The sequence below is a fragment of the Scyliorhinus torazame genome, chromosome 8 (genome assembly GCF_047496885.1).
Source record: "Scyliorhinus torazame isolate Kashiwa2021f chromosome 8, sScyTor2.1, whole genome shotgun sequence".
Lineage (NCBI taxonomy): Eukaryota > Metazoa > Chordata > Chondrichthyes > Carcharhiniformes > Scyliorhinidae > Scyliorhinus > Scyliorhinus torazame.
In genome coordinates this window covers 104,379,084-104,396,910 of record NC_092714.1, presented here as the reverse complement: position 1 = coordinate 104,396,910, position 17,827 = coordinate 104,379,084, and the positions used below count along the sequence as shown (strand labels likewise).

At 50.5% G+C, this 17,827-nt stretch overlaps 1 protein-coding gene across 15 annotated transcripts in view; it reads left to right on the top strand.

Annotated features, from left to right (window-relative positions):
- dmd (dystrophin) overlaps positions 1-17,827 on the top strand; it is a 3,042,490-nt gene that overhangs the window by 1,561,255 nt on the left and 1,463,408 nt on the right. For 11 of the 15 annotated variants that reach the window (XM_072513983.1, XM_072513987.1, XM_072513978.1 and 8 more), the window contains 2 exons: positions 5,658-5,795; positions 16,466-16,582. In XM_072513983.1, the coding sequence (XP_072370084.1) occupies positions 5,658-5,795; positions 16,466-16,582 (255 nt within the window). The remainder of the gene's footprint in view (positions 1-5,657; positions 5,796-16,465; positions 16,583-17,827) is intronic. The other 4 variants (XM_072513988.1, XM_072513991.1, XM_072513990.1 and 1 more) reach the window with 1 other exon arrangement.

Genomic DNA, 17,827 nt, shown 5'->3' with positions numbered 1-17,827 from the left:
GACATTAGTTTGGCGCTGGTTTTGGATTCTCCGGACCCCCTCTGGACCCGACGGAATTGCGGTGCCCGCCGCGCGGCCCGAAGAATCGGATTAGGTGCCCTGACGACCGATTCTCCGGGGCCTGAGCGATTCTGCAGCCTGGGTGGGCCAATTTGCCGACAGCGTGGTTCTATCCATCTGTAAAAGTTTGTGACACCGGCGTGCTGGCTGAGGCGGTTGCGGGAGGAGGTAGGTGTTGGCTTGGGGAGACTGCGATCTCCCGAAACGAACATCGGCAGTGCTTCCTGGAGAGAGTGGGGAGCCGGGGAGGGGAAATGGAGGGGGGGGGGGGGGGGGAAACAGGCCGAGCAATCGGGGAGCCCCCGACGTGACAGGGCGGTGCCACGCACCGAGCCCCATTACGGCAGCCAGCTTGTTGGCCACCCACCCCAGCCCCTGGGTGAACACAGGGTTAATGGCCGTTTGGGTGGATCCCCCAGTGGGGGGGGGGGGGGGGAAGACCCAGGGTCATACTGACGGCAGCCCCCAGTGAGGGCAGTGCCATCAAACGGTGGCCCTGGCAGCAGGGACGGCCACCAGGAGCGGGGGCACCGATGGGGCGGGGGTGGGTGACGTGTGGCGGGGCGTGCGGTGCCAACCGCGGCAACCATGTAGCCCATGACACCTGGTTGTGCACGGGTGTATGCTCCATGATAACATATTCCCCACTCACCCCCCCTGCAGATCATAATGTTTGGAAACCAACCAGCGATGTTGACCGCCGTGGTAGGGCCGCTGCCCCGCATACAGCCCTGTGGCAGCATCGGTGCAGGCGGCTCACAGAGGAGGGGGAGGCTGCAGCAGGGGAGCGGGCTGCAGGCGGGCAGGTGGCAGCTGCTCAGGCTGGAGGGCCGCCTCCCCGAAAGGCCGAGGAGGGGGAGGAACAAGACGAGGAGGAGGAGGTGGTGGTGGTGCCAAGGAGACGCCTGATGAGGCTCCGCGTGTACCGGCGCCCCATGTCCTTCGAGGAACTCCTGGATCGGGCACGCAGGAGGAGACTGCGGATGAGTCGGGAAACCGTCGGACACATCTGCCACATGATGGCACACCTGGCGCCGCATGGGAGTGGGGGGTGGGGTGGGGGGAGTAACTATCCTCTCCCGGAGGCCGTCAAGGTGACGGTCACCCTGAACTTTTATGCCACGAGGTTGTTTCAGTCGCCAAGTGGGGACCTGTCCGGTATCTCCCAGGCATCGACGCACAGCTGCATCCGCGCCATGGCATACGCCCTTTTTGCCCTTGCGGATCGGTACATACAGTTCCCTTTGGACCGAGCCCACCAGGATGCCCAGGCAGCGGGGTTGGCTGCCGTCGCCAGGATGCCTCGGGTCCAGGGGGTGATAGACGGGAAGCATGTCGCCCTGCGGCCACCAGCGGATAACAGGCTGGTGTTCACGAACAGGAAGGGGTGCCACTCGATGAACGTTCAGGTGGTCTGTGACCACCAGATGAGGATCCTGCCCGTCTGTGCCCGGTACCCGGGCAGTATGCATGACTCGTTCGTGCTGGGGCAATCATCCATCCCCGGCATGTTTCAGGGCCGTCCCCCCTGGCTGCGTGGCTGGTTGCTGGGCGACACGGGTTACCCATTGCAGTCGTGGCTGATGATGTCTATACGGAGGCCACAGAGCGACGCATGTTTGAGGGACGTCCACCCCGGCTGCGTGGCTGGTTGCTGGGCGACAGGGGTTACCTGTTGTAGTTGTGGCTGATGTGTAGTCGTGGCTGATGATGCCTATACGGAGGGCACAGAGCAACACGGAGACCTACTACTCCGATGCCATTGTGCGACCAGAGGTGAGGTGGAGAGGTGCTTTGGGGTCCTGAAGATGCGCTTCAGATGTCTGGACTGCTCTGAAGGGGCCCTCCGGTACGAGGCCAGGAGGGCCAGCCGCATTGTGGTCTGCTGCATCCTCCACAATACAACCCAGCAGAGGGGTGATGTGCTCGAGGAGGATGAGGAAGAAAGGCAGGCCTCATCAGACGAGGAGCATGAGGGTGAGGGGGACAATGGATAGGACATGGGGGCTGGTCAGTCACGGGAGACTGCACTACGCTATCGGCAGGGACAGCGAGCACGGGACGCTTTAGTCAACGCACGTTTCACCAATTGGGGGGGGGGTTGCTCGGCAGGGGCACGGATATCACAATACCACACCCCTTCACCACCGACCACCTTCACCTCTCATAGCACCGAACCACCTGCATGCACACCCCTCACTATATATACCAGCGGCACAACCTGGGGGCACTGGGTTGGCAGTAACAGCGGGTCTGATACATGTGATGCAGGATGATGACAGCCCCCTCTGCGATGAGCTCCGTGCTCCACATCGTTCGACAATGTCTGATTCATGCCCACAGTAGCACTTCCAGCTGGGTGATCCCTGCATGCGAGCTGGTCCATCCATCACATGTCCCTGTCGACTAGCTGGGGATGGGGTGATGGGGACTGTCATGGGGGTTACACGGTGCACCCACTGGGCCACACCCGTTCCCCAGCCCCCACTCCCAATGGCCAGCACTGACCGTCCCACTCACACACCCATCAGACAGAGCACAGAGACAGCTTTCATAGGTGTTAACAGGTGTTTATTATGAACAAATATATACAGTCTGTGCCCCAGCCCCTATAACTAGATTGTGCCCTACACTCATGCCAACTTTACTGGTGTCTAGCTTTCTGGCCTTACAGGCCCTTCCACTATGCCTAGGTGATTCCCCAGGTGGTACAGCAGGAGTGGAGGCGGACTGCTGTGACCCCTGCCCTGCGATGAGGGTCCCCATTGGCGTACGTCACCTGGGGTGGACCGGCCTGGATGGGCCCGGCTGCTCCTTGGGATTACCGGCTGGCATACTGCCGACCTGTTCTGCCCGCTGCCACCTGATGGACCAGGGACAGCAGGGTGGGAGTCCAAGATGCTGGGTGTGGGGTGAGGGGGGGTGGGGGTATGCACACATGTGTTGTAAGGAGCCGCAACCAGGCAGGGGGATCTCACTTGGTGGCGCCGACCTCTGCGCGGCGACCTCCCTCTCCTCCGGCCCACCAACAATGTCCAGTGCCCTCTGCTCGGGCACGGTGAGGGGACACAGGTCTGGTGGCCCCCCTCCTGTCTTCTCCCGCTCCCGGCAGTTATGCGCGGACTTTTCCTGGGGGGTGGGGAGGGAGCAAACACAAACAGCAACAGTGTTAGACGGTCAGACACATGTAGCCCAGGGGTTGGGTCTCTGATGGCATTAGCGCACAGGGCACACGGCCATTGCGGCTGGCCTGAGTTGGTGCAGCCATGTGAGCCAGGGTGGGGGTGGGACTGTCCCTCTGGGGTGGGGGGGCTGTCACATGTGTGTGTGGGGGTAGGACGGCTGATGCCAAGGGCACAGTGCTAGGTACTCACACTGGCTGCTCTGAGGAGGTCGCGCAGCTTCTTTCGACACTGATCTGCAGTCTGGGCCACTGCCCCGATGGTGCTGATGGCATCTGCCACCTCCACCCAGGCACGCCGAGCAATGGTGCCTGCCGACCTCCGACCTGGCCCCGGGTACAGTATCAACCTCTCCCCATCCACAGCGTCCAGGAGGGCCTCGAACTCGCCATCCCTAAATTGCGCAGCTGCTCTTCTGGTGGCCATCTTGCCTGCGACGCTGTGTGTAGGGGGGGAGAATGGTGATGAACAACCACGGCGACGTGTCAATGACAGACCTGGCAAATCGGCAGACGCTCCTTCGGGCGCTTCTCGTTCCGCCTGTGCTAACCCCTTGTGGGCCGTTGAATAGCTCCACCTGGGGGCCCAATGATCCCGTCGTGAAATTCCATGGTTTTCACGACAGCGTCAACACTTAGCCTCATTTTCGGAGAATCCAGCCCACAATTTTTGCACCTTCTCCGGTGCCTCTATTTGCAAGAATTTTTTTTTTTCTTTTTTTAAATTTAGAGTGCCCAATTCATTTTTTCCAATTAAGGGGCAATGTAGCATGGCCAATCCACCTCGCCAGCAAACTTCACACGGACAGTCACCCGGAGCCGGGATCGAACCTGGGACCTCGACACCGTGAGACAACAGGGCTAACCCACTGTGCTTCTGTGCTGCCCTCTATTTGCAAGAATGATACCAGTTTCTACTCTCAGTTTACACTTAACAGGAAAGATTGTACAAGCTAGGGGGCTGGATTCTCTGATTTTGAGGTTACGTGCCAATGCCAGCGTGGGAACTGTGGAGTTTTACAACCCCAACATCTGCGCTGAACCCTCATTGATCCTGGGACCAGAGAGTGACTAGCAGCCGTGCCGGATAAAACTCCCGAATCCCGCGCCAAAAACGGCTGGAGGATGGCCGGGTCCATGACCGTGCATGCACATGGCGACGACCTGCGGTGGTCGCGACGTAAAACATGGTGCTAGCCGTGGCGGACCCGACCTGCTCTCCTGGCCACCCCCCACCAGCCTTCACGGAAGCCCCCCCCAGCCAGCAGCACGGCTCCCGACCGACGGTGGCGGCACTGGACACAGTCCGCAGCCACCACGCCGGGTTCCCAACTGCTGAGACCACACGTCCCCCGCCCGGCCGGGAACTCGGCCCATTGGGGGCAGAACATCGGGGGAGGGCCTTCCAATGACACGCTAACGTTGTTCCAACGGTGTGCGCACCCAGCACGATGACACCATTTTGGAGGGGGCGGAGAGTAGAAAACTGGCATCAGACCGCCGCTACTCCCGATTTGGGTGTCCATATCCTGAGAGATTAACTCATAGAGGTCTTTAAGATTATGAAGGGGTTTGGCAGGGTAGATTTTTCCACTTGCAGAGGAGAATGGAGCTTGGGGCCATAAATAAAAGACAGTTACTAAAGGGAATTCAGGAAAATGTCAGTGGTTACAATACGGAACTCGCTAGTATGAAGAAGAGTTGAGATGATGAGAATAAATGCATTTAAAACAAAGCTAGATAAAAACTTGAGAAAGAACCAATAGAAGATTATACTGAGGACGGTTAAATGAAGGGTGGGAGGAGGCACATATGGCATGAAAACCAATGTTGGTCTGTTGTGTTGAATGCCCTATTTGGTGCTGTAAGTACTAGCAATAATTTTCATCTATTTGAGTAGTAATGTGAATGCATTTTTAAAGGAAAAGGTATACATATTTCAATTAGACTAGTATGTCATAACATGCAATGTATTTTAAATAGTCTGGATGTGTTTCTTTGTCAATTTACAGCAATGAAAATGATGAAGCAGATTTGCTTTTTTTAAGCGTATTTATTTAGATGTCATTTGTACTGCTATTTATAATTTTAGTACAAATGCAGAATGGAGGTAATCTTCCCTTAAAAATTCTGCAGTAAAATGTTCTCATTATATGAGTATTTGGTCCCGTTGATAGACTTTTTCACTCCAGTCTTGCATTTGTAGCACTCTTGATCTTCTATCACAAACTGATAGTTTTCACTGCTTAAATGCAAGGAAGACCTTAAAGTACAGACTCAATTTAACTTTTATAACAGTATTTGTTGTTTGTTCAGGATATCTTTGTGTCTTTGTATATGCTTAACAGTTTCTGCATGATTTATCGAAATACTACTCCACCTCACTCTCCTCACTGTCTTGCTTCTTTTGATGAAGCTTAAGCTTCTAGAAAGTCAACAAACATCGACTCAGGGACTGAAGGAATCCTACCGACTGACTAGTTTATCAACCATTCGTTCAACTTCAACCTATGGTTCCTCTCTGCATTCCTCTCTTTTTCCTGGCCCATCACAGGCAAGAAGTCACCAGGTTACAAGTTTGATCTGCTCTTTCACAGGGATAGACCTAAGGTTTTGAAAACATGTTGCACTGTAAATGCTAAAGACTCTATTCATTTGATTACCATTATGCACTATTCAGTCAGCTAATTTCTGGCCTACTATTTTGAGAAATAATTTGGTTGTTCTAAAAACCTTGCAGGATCAGTTTTCAAAGTCCCAGTGCTGAAGGTGACATTTATCAATGAGAGACCCTTTATTGGTTTACTTAAGCTTATAAAATGGGGAATAGAGCTTTTCTGCAGTTTTTTTTTAAAGATCCATCATCACTCTGCAAAGATACTTGCCATTTATCCCACTATTTTTCATCTGAGTTGGAAAGGAATATTATGCTGTCATCCTGTTCCTATCCCTTCAATATATCATATTGAAAGTTACCAATGGCTCACCTGAGCTCTTTCACCCCACCCCCCTCCATAACCACAATCACCCCACTTGGGTAGAAGTATCAACTGCCTTTAACAGTGTTCACGCTAGGGTGGTTCATTTGAGAACGGTGTAGCACTTTGGAAAGAGAACTGCAGTGTGTAATAGGTATGATTATACACATATATATATATTTTATGAAACTTTAAACTTTGAAATACAGTTCGTGTTTGCCACCCAAGGGAAATACTGTCTCTTGTCAGATGGTAGATTACTGTAGGAAATGTGGTCAACCAAGACTAAAAGCTTCACATCTGAATCATGGTACTGCATTTCTGCACTCAACCACGAAACGTATCAAGCACATTACTTTGTGATGATCAGCATTCTCAATCTCAAAGCCAAAATGTTTCCTTTCATGATTCATCCAGGATTGAATTTTTCCAATAGAAGTGTCCACAAATTGGAAGGAATTACAGATTAAACATGTGCAATGTTGCCAAAATGTTAAAATGAAAAACATTGTGACATAATTAAAAATCAGTGTTTCAAATTGGTAAAACTCCAAGTTTCCAAGTTTATTCACAAGTTGAATTTAGTTGGGTTCCCACTGTACAAAATCATTACTGTACCTAAGCAATTTGGATGAACTAATTTCTGGAAATTTTATTGTTTATTTTTAATTCCCAAAGTTCTTTATTGTATACTTGTTGATGATTTTATAGAATTTATGTCTGTCTGTTTATGTAATGAAAGTGGAATTTGCTGTGATTAGAAAGACAGACTAAAATACTGACAAAGAAAATCGCAAATTTAAGCTTCAACTTATTTTCATGGCAATGCAAATTCTGCCAGAGAGCACAGATGGAAAATCAGTCTCAAAGTTGACCTTTAGTTCTGATTCATTTACTTAGTGCTATCCCTGATGAGATGCTGTGTGCACAGAATCTAACCTCAGTCTCCACTTGGTTTTGTTGTGTGTTGGTGATATATCTCTATCTTTCATTCTCTAATATTCTCTATCCTTCTTTGCATTCAAACATGGCCAGTTTACTAATAAGTGGCATTTGGCTGGTTGTCTGAATTTAACTTTCTTTCAAACTTTACTAATACAATTATGACAGTATTGATATTCCCAGAGGATTTGTGCTGGTGTTTTAGCTTACACTGTGAGTTTTTTTATTGTTGACCTACCAAGGTGCAATGTCAAAACCATTTCTTCAATATAATACTCCTGGAATGTTCTGGAAACAACAGTATATTGGGCGCACACATGAAAATATTGTCATGATGTTGTAGACAAGTGATACTGCATACAATCTGATGCACTGTATTTGGTAAAACCCCTGAACTAGAGTCATTCCATCAGGCACTTTTTATGGGATCTTTTATTGTCTTGCATGCAACCAAGTTTGTGCCTTGAATGGAGCTGGTTGGATTACACAACGTATCAAACAGTCTCTTATTTAGCCGAGGTTTCTATGTTCCTTTGTCAGATTTCTGAGAAGTCTAAGATGTTGACAGTGGTGTAACTGATAGCAAACTTCCAGAAAGTATCCTACTTAGCGATCCTTTTCAGAACTGTCATGTAAAGCAGTGTTCTTCAAACTATTTTTCCAGGGACCCATTTTAACCAACTGGCCAACCTTCGGGACCCAACCCGGCCGACCTTCGCGACCCATGCCGGCTGACCTGCACGACCCACCATTATCTCTTACCTTGTTTGCTGCTGACAAAAATGGAGGAAATGGTTTTGGGTCCCTTTGGCCCTAATACAGGCTCCTCCAATGGAAACTGTTTGATGAAGGTGAAGCCTTCCGATGCCAGAAAGTATGGAATCACCATCTGTCCAAAGTTCTGCATTTTTTTCCTGTAAAATTTTATCAAATAAAACCACCCAAACTTGTAAAAATGAATAAAATAAATGAAATTTTTTAAAAAAATATATTTTTATTAAGAATTTTTCAATAACAATATTTTCCACCTGACAAACAAAACCCCTCCCCGTAACAAAGAAAAGAAAAAGAACTCGCGTGGCAAGACATGAACATGGCAAGTCAATAAAATACAGAACTTTGTACATTGGATTCTTCCGGTACATGTCAGTTTCCGGATCATTCATGTGCTTTCTTGCTCACATGCCGCCCACAGGAACCCCCCCTTTCCCCCCCCCCTTCCCCCCCGCCCCCCCCCCCCCCCCAACGAACGATGCACCCCCGCCCCTCTGGGTTGCTGTTGCTGCTGTCCGACCTTCATCTAACGCTCCGCGAGATGATCTAGGAACGGTTGCCAGCGCCTGTAGAACCCCTGCGCAGACCCTCTCAAGGCAAACTTTATCCTTTCCAACTTGATAAACCCAGCCATATCACTTATCCAGGCCTCCCCGCTGGGGGGCTTCGCCTCCTTCCACATTAGCAAGATCCTTCGCCGGGCTACTAGGGACGCAAAGGCCAGAATACCGGCCTCTTTCGCCTCCTGCACTCCCGGCTCGTCCACTACTCCAAATAGTGCTAGCTTGGCTTGGCCCGGACTTTCACCACCTTAGATATAGTTCCCGCCACTCCCTCAAGAACCCTCCAGTGCCGGGCATGACCAAAACATATGGACATGGTTCGCCGGACTTCCTGAGCACCTCCCACATCTGTCCTCCACCCCAAAGAACCTACTCAGCCTCGCCCCCGTCATATGCGCTCTATGAACCACCTTAAATTGTATCAGGCTAGGCCTGGCACACGAGGAAGAGGAATTAACCCTACTTAGGGCATCAGCCCATAGCCCCTCCCCAATCCCCTCCCCCAACTCCTCCTCCCATTTACCCTTCAGCTCCTCTCCCCTCCCCGACCCATACGCCCGAGATCACCCTATCTTGAATCCCCTGTGCCGGGCGTAGCGGAAATTCGCTCACCTGCTGCCTCACAAACGCCCTCACTTGCATGTACCTGAAAGCGTTTCCCGGGGGTTGCCCAAACTTCTCCTCCAGCGCCCCTAAGCTCGCAAACGTCCCGTCAATGAACAGGTCCCACATTCTTCTAATCCCTACCCGATGCCAGCTCTGAAATCCCCCGTCCATCCTTCCTGGGACAAACCGATGGTTGTCTCTGATCGGGGACCACACCGAGGTTCCCGTCGCACCCCTGTGACATCTCCACTGCCCCCAGATCTTTAGCGTTGCCGCCTCCACCGGGCTCGTGGTATACCTTGTCGGCGAGAGCGGCAGCGGTGCCGTCACCAGCGCCCCCAGGCTCATTCCTTTGCAGGACGCCATCTCCAACCTCTTCCACGCCGCCCTCTCTCCCTCCATCACCCACTTACGGATCATTGCCACGTTGGCTGCCCAATAATAACAACCCAGATTCGGCAATGCCAACCCTCCTCTATCTCTGCTGCGCTCCAAGAACCCCCTCCTTACCCGCGGGGTCTTGCTCGCCCACACAAATCCCGTAATGCTCCTGCTTACCCTCTTAAAAAAGGCCTTAGTAATCACAATTGGGAGGCATTGGAATACAAAAAGAAATCTCGGGAGGACCACTATTTAAACCGACTGTACACTACCCGCCAGCGAGAGTGGCAACATGTCCCACCTTTTAAAATCCTCCTCCATCTGTTTCACCAATCGCGTCAAATTGAGTTTATGCAGTGCCCCCCAACCCCTAGCTACCTGAATCCCCAAATATCGAAAGCTCCTTTCCGCCCTCCTCAACGGTAGGTCCTCTATCCCTCTTCTCTGGTCCCCCGAATGGATCACAAAGAGCTCACTCTTTCCCACATTGAGCTTATAGCCCGAAAAGTCTCCAAACTCCCGTAGGATCTGCATTACCTCAACCATCCCTTCCACTGGATCCGTCACATACAGCAACAGGTCATCTGCATACAGCGACACTCGATGTTCCTCTCCCGCTCGAACCACCCCCTTCCATTTCCCCAACTCCCGTAACGCCATGGCCAAAGGTTCAATTGCTAATGCGAACAGCAGAGGGGACAGGGGGTACCCCTGCCTCGTCCCTCGATACAGCCGGAAATACTCCGACCTCCGCCGGTTCGTGACCACACTCGCCACCGGGGCTTTATACAGGAGCTTAACCCAACTAATAAACCCTCCCCCGAACCCAAACCCCCTCAACACTTCCCAGAGATACTCCCACTCTACCCGATCAAAGGCTTTCTCCGCGTCCATGGCTGTCACTATCTCCGCTTCTCCCTCCACCGATGGCATCATTATCACGTTTAAGAGCCTTCGCTCATTAGTGTTTAACTGCCTACCCTTTATGAATCCCATCTGGTCCTCGTGAATCACCCCCGGAACACAGTCCTCAATCCTCATGGCCAACATTTTTGCCAGCAACTTAGCATCTACATTAAGGAGTGAGATCGGTCTATATGACCCACATTGCAATGGGTCCTTATCCCGCTTTAAGATCAAAGAGATCGTCGCCTCCGACATTGTCGGGGGCAGGGTCCCCCCCCTCCCTTGATTCATTGAAGGTCCTTACCAGCAACGGGGCTAACGGGTCTACATACTTCCTGTAGAACTCCACCGGGAACCCATCCGGCCCCGGGGCCTTCCCTGCCTGCATGCTCCCCAGTCCTTTAACCAGCTCCTCCACCCCAAATGGCGCCCCCAGACCAACCACCTCCAGCACCTCCACCCTTGGGAACCTCAACTGATCCAAGAATCGCCGCATCCCCTCTTTTCCCCCTAGGGGCTGGGACATATACAGTTCCTCGTAAAAGGCCTTAAAAGCCTCATTCACTTTCCCAGCACTCCGCACCGTAGTTCCCCTGCCATCTTTGACTCCACCTATTTCCCTCGCTGCCATCCTCTTACAGAGCTGGTGTGCCAGCATCCGCTCGCCTTCTCCCCATATTCATATATCGCCCCCTATGCCTTCCTCCACTGTGCCTCTGCCTTCCCTGTGGTCAACAGGTCGAACTCCGTCTGGAGACTTCGTCTCTCCCTGAGTAGTCCCTCATCCGGAGCCTCCGCATAGCTCCTGTCCACCCTTAAAATCTCCCCCACTAACCTCTCCCTTTCCCTGCCCTCGCTCTTCACCCTGTGAGCCCTGATGGAGATTAACTCTCCCCTGATCACTGCCTTTAGCGCCTCCCATATTACACCCACCTGCACCTCCCCGTTGTCGTTAGCCTCCAGATACCTTTCAATATACCCCCGCACCCTCCTGCATACTTCCTCGTCTGCCAGCAGTCCCAAATCCAACCTCCAGAATGGGCGTTGGTCCCTCTCCTCCCCCAGCTCCAGCTCCACCCAGTGCGGGGCATGGTCTGAAATGGCTATGGCTGAATACTCCATTCTCTCCACCTTCGGGATCAGTGCCCTGCCCAAAACAAAAAAATCTATCCGGGAGTAGGCCTTATGTACGTGGGAGAAAAAAAGAAAATTCTTTGGCCAAAGGTCTGGCAAATCTCGACGGATCTACTCCCCCCATCTGATCCATAAACCCCCTAAGCATCTTGGCCGCAGCCGGCCTCCTCCCCGTCATAGATCTGGAACGATCTAATGCTGGGTCCAGCACCGTGTTAAAATCCCCACTCCATTATCAAGCTCCCTACCTCCAGGTCCGGAATACGCCGCAACATCCGTTTCATGAATCCAGCATCGTCCCAGTTTGGGGCATATACATTCACCAGTACCACCTCCGTCCCCTGCAACCTACCACTCACCATCACGTATCGGCCTCCCTTGTCCGCTACTATGTTCTTGGGCTCAAATGACACCCGCTTTCCCACCAGTATTGCCACCCCTCTATTCTTTGCATCCAGCCCTGAATGGAACACCTGTCCCACCCATCCCTTCCTTAACCTGACCTGATCTGCCACCTTCAGATGTGTCTCCTGAAGCATGGCCACGTCTGCCTTCAGTCCCTTTAGGTGCGCGAACACTCAGGCCCTCGTAACCGGCCCATTTAGGCCTCTCACATTCCACGTGATCAGCCGGATTGGGGGGTTACCCCCACCGCCAACTAACCATCTCCTATCTTTAGGCCAGTCCCGTGCTCGCGCCTCCCACTCCCTCCAGTCCCCCAGGTGGGGAACCCCCGCCCCGACCACCTCTTCCATTTTCAGTTCCCCCTCAGACAGTGCAGCAGCAACACTAGAATCCCCCCCCCCCCCCACTAGATCCAAATCTAGCACTTTTGCTCCCCCCATATTACTTCCGTAGGTCAGCTGACCTTTGCTGACACCGGCTTCCCCCGCCTTCCCGTTGATCTCACCCGTGTGGGAGTCTCTCCTCCTCCTTACCTTCCTCCATCCCACCCCCCTTTTGGCGCGGGAAAAATGCCCGTGCTTTCCTGAACCAGCCCCGCCCCCTGTGGCGCAGCTCCTGTTGCGGCCATCATCCCAGTTCCCTCATCCCCGAGTCCCACCTCCCTCCAGGACCGACGCCCACATTCCCCATCATCATCATTTTGTCTACAGACAGGGAAAAAGGAAATTTTAGGAATTTTAACCAGAACTCTACCCACATCCCCATCCATCATCCCACCCACAAAATATTCTTCACCCATATTTACAACCCCATATACAACCACATCCCCTCAGTTCGAGTCCAGTTTTTCCGACTGTGTCAAGGTCCAAGCCTCTTCTGGCGTTTCAAATTAATGGTGTCTGTCCTGATAAGTAACCCACAGTCGCGCAGGCTGCAGCATGCCGAACCTGACTCTTTTTCTATGCAGCATCGCCTTGGCCTGGTTGAAGCCAGCTCTCCTCTTTGCCACCTCCGCGCTCCAATCCTGGTATACTCGGATCACCGCGTTCTCCCATCTGCTGCTCCGCACCTTCTTGGCCCATCTCAGAACACTTTCTTTATCCATGAAGCGATGGAACCTTGCCACTATTGCCCTTGGCGGCTCATCTGCCTTGGGTCTCCTCGCCAGGACCTGGTGAGCCCCTTCCAGCTTCAGGGGGGTCGGAGAGGCCTCCGCACCCATCAGCGAATGGAGCATCGTGCTCACGTACGCCCCAGCATCAGCTCCCTCCACTCCTTCGGGAAGACCCAGAATCCGGAGGTTCTTCCTCCTCGACCTGTTCTCCAGGACCTCAATTCTCTTAGCCCACCTCCTGTGCACCGCCTCGTGCGCCTCCATTTTTACCGCCAGGCCCTGGATATCGTCCTCGTTGATGTTCACCTTATCGTTCACCTCACGAAGCTCCACCGCCTGGGTGGTCTGGGTCTCCTTCAGCCCCTCAATCGCCAACAGCATCGGCGCCAGCACCTCCACGCATCTCATGAAGAACTCCTGCTGGTCTGGCCCCCACGCTGCTTGCACTCCGCCCTCCGCCATCTTGCCTTCTTCTCCCCATTTTGTTCACTGCTCCATGGACCTCACTGCTCCTTCCCACACGGGATCAGTCAAAAAAAAACTCCGTTGGGGCTCCTCTGGTGAGCCCGAAAGTCCGTTTTCGCGGGAGCTGCCGAAACGCGCGGCTTAGCTCTGCAACGCCGCAACCGGAAGTCCATGAAGAAAAAAAAAATTAAATGAATAAAATTAATTTAAAAAAACCCGCACTTGTAAAACAAAAAGCTGCGACCGTTTAAAACAAAAGCGGCCGCACTGCGCATGAGTGCCCAATCATCGGCGCACATGCGCATAGTTTTGCGCATGCGCACTGATGATCTTGCACGCATGCGCAGTGTGGCCGCATTTTCTTTGCATGTTCGCGGCCATTTTGAAGGCCGCTTGCAGCTGGCAATATGAACAGCCGGCTGTTGCGCGCAGATTTGGGCGATCGGGAGCGCCGCGATGGACGGCTCCACGACCCACCCGACACCCGCCCGCGACCCATCCGCGGGTCACGCCCCCGAGTTTGACAATGCCTGATGTAAAGGAAAGAGAAACTGAGTGATTTACGTCAGTTTTCCTCCACTTCCCCCAACACCACCAGCCCCCCTTCGCTCCAAGCAATATCTTCCATTTCTGTCATTAATCGCATTCCCAGTTAAAATGTCCAAACATGTGAAGTATTTTGTATATGGAGATGGTGATTAGCAGATGAAGTTCAGGCTGTGTCAGAGGCTTTTAGTGTTCAAATCTCACTTCTGCATCTACGGAGGTGAGTATACACTGCAATACCAGACAGTGTTGATAGGTGCAATTTTATCAACTTAGTCCCTGCCAAAATGGTTTTGATCAATTTGCGGTATTTGCCAAAGCTCTTCCACTGAGTCATAACATTATCACCCCACCTCCGGGTTCCCTAACTGATCACAAAGGGAGGGGGTGGAATGGCATGCCTAAAAAAACCCCCAATGAGGATCCCAACTGGGATCACAGTAGCAGCATTGAGTTGACTACTGAAGGCACCAGTAGGAACTGGGAAACTGGTACAGAATGGAGGCAAGATGTGGGAAAGCTGCCCCTGGGATCTGAGACTCTACTCTGGACATTTCGTTGAATGCAGTTCGGACAACAAGAGAAGATTAATTCCATGGGGAAAGGAGGATGAGGCCAGCTAGCTTCACCAAACAGGTGTGGCTGTCGGAAGGAAAGCCTATGAATAGCAGGAATGTGGTGCCCAGGAACTGAATCCAGTGCTGCAAAAGATTTAATTACCTCATGAGATCTAGCAGGTTGAGTGTCCTACTGCTCCTAGCTCTCACCTCGCCAAATTTTCCCTACACGGTATTTCAATGACATACACTCATTGTCATGTGCATTATTTTCCCTCCAGCCCCTCCATCTCAACAGATAACATTCAAACATGTTCTCATCCTATTGCCCCCTCGCACAATCCTTAAATGTTCACCCTTTGTTTACAACAATCTTTTCATTTCCCTCACTCATAACTCCCTGAAAGCAAAGAGAGCCAAAACTTCCCGGGAAAGGCAAAGGACTGGGAGTGGATCTGCAAACATGATCATCCTGACCCGAATGGAGGAGGAAGGCGCGGAGATCAAGAAGCTGGCATTAGTACAGCTATTGGTGATGGAAAGATGGGAATAGCCTACAGTCCTGGTGACAGCCTTAGAGAAAGCATTGCCACCTGCCTGGCTCCACCACTGGCCTCCAATACTGCTTCACCTCTGTTTCAGCTGAAGGGAGAATTATCCTGAGATTGAGCAGACTCGGCCTAAATTCTCTAGAATTTAGAAGAAAGTGAGGTGATCTCATTGAAACTTGCAAAATTCTTAAAGGGCTTGATAGGGGATGGCTTTCTGAACTAGGGAATCATGAACAAGCGGTCATAATTTCCCAATAGGGAGCCAGGCATTTAAGACTGAGATGAGCAATTTCGTCACCCAAAGGGTTGTAAATATTCGGAATTCATCATTCCAGACAGCTGTGGAGGCTCAGCTGTTGAGTGTATTGAAGAGAGAGATTGATGGATTTTTGGAAACCACGTGCCTCAAGGGACGTGGGAATAATGCATGAAGGTGGGGTTGAGCCATGGTCTTACTGCATCGAGGAGAAGGTTCGACAGGGCTAACTCGACTCAGGTGCTGCTCCTTCCATCAGTTATCAAAGCTTTTGACAACACATTGAGGTATTTTAATTGGTAACTTGCTGTGGGTACATAATTGCACCCAATCTGAAAATATCCTCCATTTGATGTTAATGTATTATTGTTGCAAGTTTTACATTTGGAACTGACTTTATTTGTGTCCCACATGGACCTCCATCTATTGATAATGACATTTGACATTTTCATGTGTGTGCTCTGCATGTGAATTCCCCAGAACATATTTCACTGAATGATATACTCGCATCTTATATAGGTGTGTATTATTGGAAGAATAAAGAGAAGCATATCAGATAGGTAATAATAGCTATTCGTGTGAACATTTTAATTTTGGTTCCAAGTCAGAAAGGTGTTTGTTCTCTTAAGCCAAATAAATATTTCTGCCTGTCTTTGTTTCTTGGCTTTGGTTACTCTTTTTTGCAATATTGCATGATTGATTGAATCATTCACACTTCGACTTTTAATGAAATAGAAGGGGAGCAGACATGTTTCTCTTCGAAGTTGAAAGCACTGACTGCTCGTCTAAGTGGGAGTCTCTGTATTATACTGGAATAAAGGAGTTTGAAATGATGCCTGTAGATTCTGAACTGAAATCACTGTGTTCAATTATACCAGGAATCAAATAAAGACATGAACATCTGTGAAGGAATTAATGGTTTGAAATGTTCTATATATTATCAATAAAGTTTGTAGGTCAACTGCAGTTCTAACTGCAAAAGGGACCATTTGGAGGCAGATGTGCTTGCAGATGAAAATGAATCATTGCATTTTCTTATCCCCTAGATGTTTCCAAAAGAGATGGAACAGTTTGACACACATATCCAGAAAATGCTGATTGAACTGGAAGCAGAAATACAACAAGGAGAGAATCTGAAGGAAGGCGATTTTGAGAAAGAGATGGTTAGTTGAGTAAAAGTTACAAAATAGAACTAACTATGGAATAAAATATTGAGTTAATGACTGACCTTCCACATGGACACCATATGATTGATTACAGCAGTCAGAATTGGCAAGTATAATGAAAGTAAGAATGTAAAATGGTAGCTGGTCCTGAATTGATATTTTGTTCCTAGATGTTCCTAGCTATTTACAAAGGCTGTTCCCATGCTGTTTCCTGTTAAAATAAGGAAAATGACAGGATCCCGTTTGCACCAGTCATTTCCAGAAAATCCCATTTGCGCCACTCATTTCTCCACATTGACTTCTTTCATTCCGAGTTCAAACTTCAGAAATTTCGAGCTGGGAATTCAAAAGAGCTCTTCGCTGTACGAGCACTCTAGCAGGTGATAGTGTATGTTTGAAGTTCTTAAACACACTTAGGTTTTTAAGCAACAGTAAACAACATGTAACACTTTCAGTTGAGTAGGCTGGGTAGATTACATTTATTGTTTATATCTGAGATCACATACTGAGTATATTATAGCGGCCCAGTTAACTCAGTTGGCTGGACGGCTGTTTTGTGATGTGGTGCGATGCCAACAACGCGATTTCAATTCCTGTACCGGCTGAAGTTATTCATGAAGCCCTGCCTTCTCAACCTAGCCCCTCGCCTGAGGTGTGGTGACCCTCCGGTTGAATCACCAGCAGTCAGCTCAAAAGGGGAGAGCAGCCTGTGGTTCTCTTGGACTGTGGCAACTTTTATATTTAGTGAGAGCGATAGAGGGGAAAATCTGCAAGGAAATCACAGAGATATGCAAGAACTATAGAATGGTGATATTTGGGGCTTGAAATACCCACATGTCAATTGAGATCACGTTGGACTACTAGCGGCCTGGTGGCACAGTGGTTAGCACCGCTGCATATGGCGTTGAGGAACCAAGTTCGATCCCGGCCCCGGGTCACTGTCTGGGTGGAGTTTGCACATTCTCCCCGTGTCTGCGTGGGTTTGACCCCCACACCCCAAGGATGTGCAGGTTAGGTGGATTGGCCACACTAAATCGCCCCTTGATTGGAAAAAATAATTGGATACTCTAAATTTATTTCAAAAAAAGATTCAAGAGAAAGGAGAGTAAGGGATTTCTGAAATGTGCTCAGGAGAATTTCCTAAACAGTGTATTCTCGGTCTGACTGGGAAGGAAGCATTGCCGGATCTTGTGCTGGGGAATGAGGTGGACTAAGTGTCTGTGGGAGAACATTTGAATAAGA